This window comes from Actinia tenebrosa, unplaced genomic scaffold, assembly GCF_029948245.1.
Source record: "Actinia tenebrosa isolate PJP-AT-01 unplaced genomic scaffold, QUT_ActTen_1.0 PGA_scaffold6__47_contigs__length_16458017, whole genome shotgun sequence".
In the NCBI taxonomy this organism is placed as follows: domain Eukaryota; kingdom Metazoa; phylum Cnidaria; class Anthozoa; order Actiniaria; family Actiniidae; genus Actinia; species Actinia tenebrosa.
Window position 1 is genome coordinate 9,819,481 of NW_028292583.1, and position 8,916 is coordinate 9,828,396.

The 8,916-nt window shown below is 38.0% G+C and overlaps 2 protein-coding genes and 1 long non-coding RNA gene across 4 annotated transcripts in view; 1 reads left to right on the plus strand and 2 right to left on the minus strand.

Annotated features, from left to right (window-relative positions):
* The first annotated feature begins 517 nt into the window (after positions 1-517).
* Positions 518-8,916, plus strand: part of LOC116291847 (uncharacterized) — a 33,897-nt gene continuing 25,498 nt past the window's right edge. The window contains exon 1 of the long non-coding RNA XR_004196615.2: positions 518-1,190. This is a non-coding gene — a long non-coding RNA (uncharacterized LOC116291847). The remainder of the gene's footprint in view (positions 1,191-8,916) is intronic.
* Positions 2,116-3,800, minus strand: LOC116291848 (uncharacterized). Its single transcript, XM_031699063.2, has 4 exons — positions 3,632-3,800; positions 3,103-3,177; positions 2,921-3,001; positions 2,116-2,526 (listed from the first exon to the last, which is right to left on the minus strand). Exons 1-4 carry the CDS (start codon positions 3,668-3,670, stop codon positions 2,320-2,322), a joined length of 402 nt encoding a protein of 133 aa, XP_031554923.2. The 5' UTR covers positions 3,671-3,800; the 3' UTR covers positions 2,116-2,319.
* Positions 6,514-8,012, minus strand: LOC116291846 (uncharacterized). 2 transcript variants are annotated; one of them, XM_089039492.1, is made up of 4 exons: positions 7,809-8,011; positions 7,241-7,546; positions 6,955-7,164; positions 6,514-6,877 (listed from the first exon to the last, which is right to left on the minus strand). In XM_089039492.1, exons 1-4 carry the CDS (start codon positions 7,926-7,928, stop codon positions 6,617-6,619), a joined length of 897 nt encoding a protein of 298 aa, XP_088895618.1. In that variant the 5' UTR covers positions 7,929-8,011; the 3' UTR covers positions 6,514-6,616. The 2 variants fall into 2 exon arrangements, with proteins under 2 accessions (XP_088895618.1, XP_088895619.1); XM_089039493.1 differs by lacking the exon at positions 7,241-7,546 and having other exon boundaries at positions 7,809-8,012.

Sequence of the window (8,916 nt, forward strand, 5' to 3'; positions counted from 1 at the left end):
AATGGAATGTCAACACAATTAGAGATTATTAATACTTATTGCGTCAGAACGGTTTACATCAAATCCATATTGTGCTTTCTTTCCCGGAAAAAATGGGATAATATTGAACCTTGATTGACCACACATTCTATTATGAATACATGTTGGCCTCTAAGTTATGTGTCATTTTCACTATATTATGCGCTTATTATGCACGCATCTCAAAACGGGTCAGAACAGATCTATTCGTTTGGAAAACTCTAAAGTAACAGAATCGATTCTACTAAGATATGATACAACGTTTTCCTATCATTTTATGCCTTCTGGTCAGCCATTTTTTCTATCAATTCCGCTTTGACTATATATAGAATGTAAAGCTATTCTATTTTGATTCCTAGAATAAACATTCGAAAATGGAATTCTAAAAGATGTGACAGTTTGTTGGTAAATACTGTAGCTATTTTAAAAAGTCTATTTTTCTTTTACTTGCCGGCTCTTGTAAAACTAGATCTCTGAAATATTTCCTAGGAAATAAGCGAACTGTCATCAACTTAAGTAACTTGTTTGTTAAATATTATTTTCTATTTGTTCCGGATATCAGCGTTTTTCGCCAGAAGTGCTTTCTTTGTTTCTTGAATGGAAAATAGACGCACCCAGAATTGTCTCAAAGTGCCTACACGTCTACACGTTCGATTGAGGTGGTTTTTTGTTTGACGTCGTTGAGGTCAGGTTTATTGGGTGCAAACAAAAGGTTTCGAGTTAACGCGTTTTGGTTATGAAATCAATATGACTGCTATGTCTCGAAGGTAGCTGCCATCTCATTACCTTGGTGACAGAGGTAAACAAACCCTTTTTGTTGTACCTTTTGTGCTAAAATTAAAGAAAATACCTCCGATTCAAGGTATTACCTCGTTTACATCTCTTTGTCATAAAAAATCAGTAAACATACAAAGCATAATCGGAAATCTGAACGAGGTCAAGCATCCCCGCACTCACATGATCTCATAAATCAATGACTCCTGAATCATGCTGGGTCAGTCGGGGGAAGTAACGATTTATGTCGTTCATACAAGGAAACCAAGATTCGACTTTAGAAGATAATCGCTTTTGTGAAGATTTGTCACCCCCGTTTCTTGGCTTATTGTTCCCGCAAGCCTATCTTTTTGCCTGATACCTTAACAGTCTCTGGACCGATGAAAGTCAGGGCACAGGTAACTCACATTAAACTGGAATAAACTATTTTCGAACTTCAATAAAATAACGTAGTGTTCCTTAAGACTCATTTACTCAGGGTTATCCTAATTTCAATTTCTAAATATTCACAAATACCAGCGGTAAATTGAGTAATTGAATGCAAAACTTCAACGATACAAAACTTTGACATTTTGACACAAAATTAAGCCAACCCTGAGCTACAGAGAATTGGAAACCGGACTATTTAGCGTGCTAGGTTTAGGGAGAAAAAAGAAAGACACCCGAGAGAAGAATCCTAGTCTCCTACGAAGCTGCTATTAGTTTCCTCACGCAACGCCCCGAATCGAGGATATCCATCAAGAATCATTTACATTCTTGATTCTCATATGGTACCAATAAGCTTTTTAGCTGTGACGTATTTCCGGGCCTGAGTGATGTGTTACAATTCCTCCCTCGCTTTGCAGCATTAGGCGGATTACGCACATTTTGGTATATTTTTATTTGGTCTGTAAATAGCTGTAAGTGAAATCAGAGATTGGCGTTATTTCCTTCACGTCAAGGTTAGAGATCGCATATCAGTATTAAGTGTTGGTGTGTTTAGCGTACTGGTGAATCAACTTACCCAGTATCCCTGTCTCTCTCTGGGCCTAGTAGCTACTGTGCAGATCCTCTGTAATTTTTGATTTACAAAAAACGACTTCATTTATTCGAAGTTCATTCGTTAAATAGGTACTGTAGATTACTTACTAAGTTGAAAAAAAGAGAACCCTGGACAGTTTTTAGCTTTTAATCCAATAAACCGGCCCAATTCATTTTTCTGTAAGAATAATGTAATGCGCACATGCTACCGATATGTTGGACATGGTGTAGACTAAAAGAAAATGCCCCTTACTAGAATGCAAAACCCTGATAAAAAAGTTGATAGTGTTGTCAAGTGAAATCTGGGACGGTAGTAATGGTAGCCCATGCTATTTCAGACAAAATTCAAAACACGAATATCATTGTGAATGCATGCTTTTATTTATCTTCTTTTCGAAATTTTTCCAAGTTAATCGAATTTCATGGCCAGTAGAATTTTCTTCCACATCTTATATCATGTATTTTTAAAGAGTATATCTATATGGTTCAACCTGACCTCAAAATGCGTTATAACATTTTGAATGGTCTGCCCGATGGACGTCGCCTGTTCGATGGCCTGCCCGATGGACGTCGCCTGTTCGATGGCCTGCCCGATGGACGTCGCCTGTTCGATGGCCTGCCCGAAGGACGTGAAAATGGCCTGCCCGAAGGACGTGAAAATGGCCTGCCCGAAGGACGTGAAAATGGCCTCTTGGATGGTCTGACCGAGGGACGCTGAAAGAAATTTTGATACCTTCTTGTTAATATGGCACTTGTCATACCTTTCTTTCTTCCTATCTAGCGCTATGTTGGTTCCCCCTATTTTAATGACATAATTCTAAAAAACATTCGAGTAAAAGTAAGAGACATGCCCTAAACAAGTGTATCAAAGGAGCCGATTGCCAGTTAGACAGGACATCCCCCCAGGAATAGAGATTTGATCGAGACGTTGGGTTTGGTGCGGGGCAATATGAATATAAACCTCTTTACTTTGGACGTTGTTTAACAGATGGTTGTGCATGAGATGACACATGAATATGGAGGCAACTCAAAGAATTTTATTCCCAAGAATAGACACGTGATCTGAAATGGGAAAACACTACGCTAAAGATCTAAATTGTATACTTACGGCGCCCAAGAGTTCCGTAGGTAAAGATTCATCACTCAATCTTTCACTTAAGTCTTCATTGCAATCGCCTTCAGCACATTTCTGTAGAAAAATACATGAATAAATAAATAAATACAAGAGTGTAACACGTGGTTTGATATGGAACATAACATCATGAAGCCTATGAGATATATTGTACTTACGGCGTCAAAGAGATCGCTGTAGGGACTCAATCCTTCATCATTTAAGTCTTCGTTGCAATCGCCCTGAGCACATTTCTGTAGAAAACAAAAATACAATTTTAAAATACAGCAGTAAAATTTACGAAATGGCCTTAATCATTGCGGTAAATTGGCTAAGATGTGTATTGCTCATTTGATTTTTCATCTGTTACTTATAGCAAGACTGAATTAGTTACGTTTCAAACTTGATCTTTCTGAAGAACGTAAAAATTAAGTTGTCGTTCGGTCGATAATCAAATAATGTCCTACTTTAGCCGGTTGTACGAAGCCCGAATATTAAGTTATCCACCGGATAAGCACTATATCGCAGATAAAAGCGCTATCTAGCAAATAGTTATCCATAACTTCATCCAATGGATAACTTCCAGTCGAGCTTCGTGCTTCCAAATCTATTGATAAAGGTTATCTGCTGGATGGGCTTTGTATAACCATCATCTCGAGTACGCTATATTTTAGTAAAACCAGAATTTAAAAGGTCTTTCATATTTACCAAATAAGACCGGAGATCACTGTTTTGTTCTTCAAACATCTCAGTTCTGTCATTTCTTCGTCCAATTGCTCCCGTGCTTTTAGTTCTGCTATAAGAGCAAGCAACATCAACAAACCCAAGAAGTACTTCATGGCAATATAGTTTCTCTGAATCTGCTCCTCAATTGTGCCACTCCTAGCTTCTCTTTTAAGTCTTGTACTGCATGCAGTCCTTTATGTACTTTTTTGGTGTTGATTTTCAAACATGAATGACTTCATTTCTTTTGATTCCCACAAAGTGGTGATGTAACCATCTCACCGGCACGTGCACTTAAAAAATGCATGATTTTGCAAGGGCTGCAAGCATTCCCAAGAGAGTTAAAAGACGCCTTTGGAGGGGGCACTAGGTGGTACTAACAACAGTAGCTAATGAGGATTTTCATTGATCACTACCACCAACATTTATACGATGATGTAACGTGCAATCCAGGATTAAAACCCAAGAGGGTACGTCCATTAAGATGCGTCACACTTTTAAAGCATGCGAAAATGTTAACAAGCAGTCCAGATCATAGAAAAATTCTGTATTATCGTGGTGTACGGGAATTATCATGGGGAATCTATTCAAATTCCAATTTCCATATGCAAATTCATTAGGCTAGTAGTCGTATCCTACGATAGCATATATAATACTATAATGATATTTCTGTGCATACTGTAATGAAGCATCGTTTTAAATACGAAAAAAATTGGAAAACATCCAAGAGAATTCACTTTGTGGCTGAGTTTTTTCTAAGTGAGGAGAACCAAAATCCTCGAAAAATTTCCCACTTGTGTGTTCGGAAACGGACACTACGATGCTACCAAAACTTAACACTAAAATACAGTGAAACACAAGAATATATATTTATAGGAAGCAAACGTTTAAGAATGATTTCTCGGATTCTTTCTTGCTCTTTTGAGAAAAACTGATGCGTTTATTTTATTTCATTTTGTCATTACAACATTGCCCAGTTTACACTCAATTGAAAAATCGATATCGGGTTCAGAAACATAGAACATAGAAGCTGAGACCGAAATGGCAAATGGGAAGTACGTTAATTAGATGCACGCTGTGACCGGCGACCCGTGGCATCATCCACTGTTTTTAATTCACCATTTTCCGTACATCGGTTCACTGGTCAAACACAAAGCGCTCAAGCGAGGCGCCAAGGTACTTTCAAAGGATTATTCAAATTTGAACCTTGCAACCTCGACTGAATGCTTTGTGTTTGACCAGTGAACCGATGTATGGGAAATGGTGAATATGCTTTTGGCATTCTAAACCGACTGCATGTATGGCGCAAATGAATAAATTATAATATAATTATGTCATTTCCCATGTGCCATTTCGGTCTCTGCTTTTATGTTCTATGTTTCTGAACCCGACAACTTCAATTGAGTGTATAACACTGAATATGAAATCAAATGGACTTCTTGAACAACTTGAGACAATCGTCCAGGCCTGAAATGCATTGCATTCTTTTAGATGTGTCGCCCCCAGCGTTGTGGAAGTTATCGCACGGATACAAAAACTGGCACAGGCACACAATGCAACATTCCCAACCCGTTTTTACTTTCTGAGACGCGTCCGACGGCAGGAAAAGAATTCTTCGTTTGCACGTTATGTCATCGCGGCCATTTTGGTACCATTTAACAAAAGATGAATCCACGTCATTCTCAACAAGTTGTAATTTTTAAAACTGGTACGTACGACAATCATTTATGCGTAATTTACATCTAATGTTTGACGTTGATATCTAGATTAAATTAACTCGTATAATAAAAGATCCCGTACATCTAAAAAATTGTATTGCAAATTTTCAAGACTTGAAAAACACTGAAAATCGTTCTTCTCACGTGTATGCTTTAACTTGTGGAATAAAATTCCAGAAAATTTAAGAAATTCGTCAAAACTTTGTTTCAAAAAAGAAATTCAAACAAATGAAATCACAATAACCTGCCTTGATTAGTCTTTGCAGATTATGTGTTTATTGTAAATTATCAAATCCTTTTTGAATAAAGACTCATTTATTAAAAGAACTTATATTTCTACTAGTCCCTTTTCTAGTCATTCGGTAAATACGCTGTGTTTTATGACTAGGCTCATTTGTACAGGGTTAGCCATCACTTGCAAAAGTCAAATGTAATGTAAAGAATGTGGAATTTGAACAATATCATTTTTTTAAATCCCACGGACTTTTATTGCTATCTGTGAATAGCTGGCTTATAAACGAGGCTAAGCCTGTTTATATAAATCTGTAGTCTTCAAAAACAGCGGTATGCATCGAATGCGAAACTGGTTTATCACTAAATATATAGCATTTTATAGTTAAAGACCCATTGCCACTTACCGTGATGCATCACAATTTGTTTACATTTTGAATCGTGTCACCACTGAAAAAACAATTCTAACCTTTTGAATTAACTCTTAAATAGTCCCTAAAGCCGTAAAATAATGTAATAGGATAATTATTGTGCCTTAGTGCTATTTCGAAAAAGGATTTAATATGACGTTATTATTCAATATATGAATCTTTGAATTTCATGGACCACGAAATTCATCTGTGACCGCGGTGCATCACGGTAAGTGGCAATGGGTCTTAAAGTAAGTTAGTTTTTTCTTCCTCCCCCTTCCCTTTATCTTTAAGCAATTAATTAGTTCTGGTTAATTTACTGCCGGTTATAACGTCAATAATAAAGCAGGAGCAAGTTATAACGCCATTGAATTTCAAAACAATTTAATATCCACCCCAACCCCTCATAACCTAAGGCGTTCTGGATTCACACTACTCTGCCAACATTCATTCTTTCGTTTGTACCGGGTAAGCCTGTTGTTTTAAGGAAATACCACTCTGAAGCTGATTCAATGCTCTTCATTTTATTTCAGTTCTATTACATGTGTTCAGTAGTACAATACTACAATCGTATTTGATTAAATCAATTTCTTCTTTAAGCTTTAATTTATTCAGAAGGTTGGGCGTGGTCTTCTAGATGGACGGGGCCTTCGAGAAGGGTGGGGTCTGCCAGATGGACGGGGCCTTCGAGAAGGGTGGGGTCTGCCAGATGGACGGGGCCTTCGAGAAGGACGGGGTCTGCCAGATGGACGGGGTCTGGTAGGCCTGTTGTCTCTAATGCATTTTCCCAAGTTTAGGCCACACTTGAATTTTTTGCCAAGATCGTCTCCAGATTCGCTAATGCACTTCTTAAATTCTCTTAAACACTCGACCTGTTCACAGACAAAAAAGAACAGGTCTAAAAAAAGTGATACGATCAACCTCGCAGAAATTAGAAAAGAATATTTACCACAAAGGATGGAGGTGTTGGGCGTGGTCTTCGCGATGGGCGTGGTCTACCAGATGGACGTGGTCTCCTGGCATCTCTTTCATCTGTTGGGGGTCTGGTAGGCCTGTTGTCTCTAATACATTTTCCCAAGTTTAGGCCACACTTGAACTTTTTCCTGAGATCGTTTCCAGATTCGTTCATGCACTTCTTAAATTCTCTTAAACACTCGACCTGTTCACAGACAAAAAAGAACAGGTCTAAGAAAAGTGTTACGATCAACCTCGCAGAAATTAGAAAGAATATTTACCACAAAGGCTGGAGGTGTTGGGCGTGGTCTTCGCGATGGGCGTGGTCTACGCGATGGAAAATGTCGCCATGTTGGAAATGGTCGCATTGATGGAAATGGTCGCCATGAAGGAAATGGTCGCATTGATGGAAATGGTCGCCATGATGGAAATGGTCGCATTGATGGAAATGGTCGCATTGATGGAAATGGTCGCCATGATGGAAATGGTCTCATTGATGGAAATGGTCGCCATGATGGAAATGGTCGCATTGATGGAAATGGTCGCCATGTTGGTCTTAATGCATCTTCTTCATTGTCTGACAAGATCTTGAGAATCAAATTTTATGCGTTACATTTTTGACAATATCTACAACTTATAAACTCAATTCACTACAACATCTTTAATACAATAATAGCCATTAAAATAAAGTAAAAAAGGATAATTAAAAAAGGAAAGGAAAGAGAAGGGAAAAAAGAGAGAAAACCTCTCGGAGAGTGAGGTGATTACAGAGAAAAGATAGTGTTTTAAAGAATTACAACTCTGATAAGTATATTGTAGGTGAATTAATTTCTACAACTTTCGACATACCATATCAAGAGCAGCATCTTCGTCCATTTCCATCAATGCCAGTAATTTCTCATCTTCTTTTTCTGCCTTAAGGTGAGCCACAGAGGCCAGCACCAGAACAGCCACCAACAAGAACTTCATGATGTCTTCAGCTTTCTATCTTCTTTAGTTTCTCTAAACCTGATGCTTGAGGCTTGTGTAGAAATGCTGCCAACTGCTGTTCTTATATCCTCTTATTTCAAGTGAACACGTAGCAGCTTAGGTTATATTAAATATTCTTGTGTTACAAAAGAACTCCTGCTTATGTGTAAACAGCAGGACTAGAGGACTAATTTTGTTTATCTTAGAACTTTAAATAAGAAAAAAGGTAAACTCAGTCATTTGTTGAAATTGTATTTGTTCAGTTTGTACACAAGTTTGAACAATAAAAATAAAGGATAGCAGTGCTTGTAATAGGACAAATAGTACAAGAGCTGGTGTTATGGAGAGGGGGGTGGGGGGTATCTTGGCTTTTTCAAAAGAAAAGCAGCGAAATTCCGGGTGGCATAGCGCAAGTATGGTCGCCTCTCACTATGGGTCTCACTATGGGTCTCGGATTCGTTTCCAGGACTCCGCATCACATGTAATTAGGTAGAAATTGTTAGTTCTTTCGTTTGATTCAAGAATTTTCTCCGTGTTCTCCGGTTTTCCTCCCTCAACAAAACATAAATTCTGCAAATTAGTCGTATCCTGAAATGGATCAGCCAAGATGTTGCTTCAGGGTTTAATCAGTGCAGTCGTGGCCCTGATTTAGATCGGCCAAGGGGCTGTTTCAGGGTATAGTCAAAATATGAGGGTTCGTCAGCTAACTTTACACATAGGCTTTTTTGGTTAGAACTATTTTAGAACTAGACTATTTTAGAACGTAATGTGTAGTGGCATCGAGGTTTTTATGTTATCCAACAAGGAAAAAAATCACGATTACGACCCCTTTCCAGCTTAAACTTTTCATGACAAAGTAATAAATAAATCATATAAATTAATGAATTATCAATGAAGCAGAAACATCAACTTTAGGAGGTCATGTTTGCTCTCCCCTTCCCTTACTTTATGTAAATTGGATCAAAATATTTGCACTAAAAATTACACA

Coding starts and splice junctions, on each gene's coding strand:
- LOC116291848 (XM_031699063.2), bottom strand. CDS start 3,670: ATGTTTGAAGAACAAAACAGTGATCTCCGGTCTTATTTG. Junction 3,002..3,102: donor ACAGCGATCTCTTTGACGCC/GTAAGTACAATA, acceptor ATTTTTCTACAG/AAATGTGCTGAAGGCGATTG. Junction 2,527..2,920: donor CTACGGAACTCTTGGGCGCC/GTAAGTATACAA, acceptor AATTTCTTTCAG/CGTCCCTCGGTCAGACCATC.
- LOC116291846 (XM_089039492.1), bottom strand. CDS start 7,928: ATGAAGTTCTTGTTGGTGGCTGTTCTGGTGCTGGCCTCTGTGGCTCAC. Junction 7,165..7,240: donor CAACACCTCCAGCCTTTGTG/GTAAATATTCTT, acceptor GTCTGTGAACAG/GTCGAGTGTTTAAGAGAATT. Junction 6,878..6,954: donor CAACACCTCCATCCTTTGTG/GTAAATATTCTT, acceptor GTCTGTGAACAG/GTCGAGTGTTTAAGAGAATT.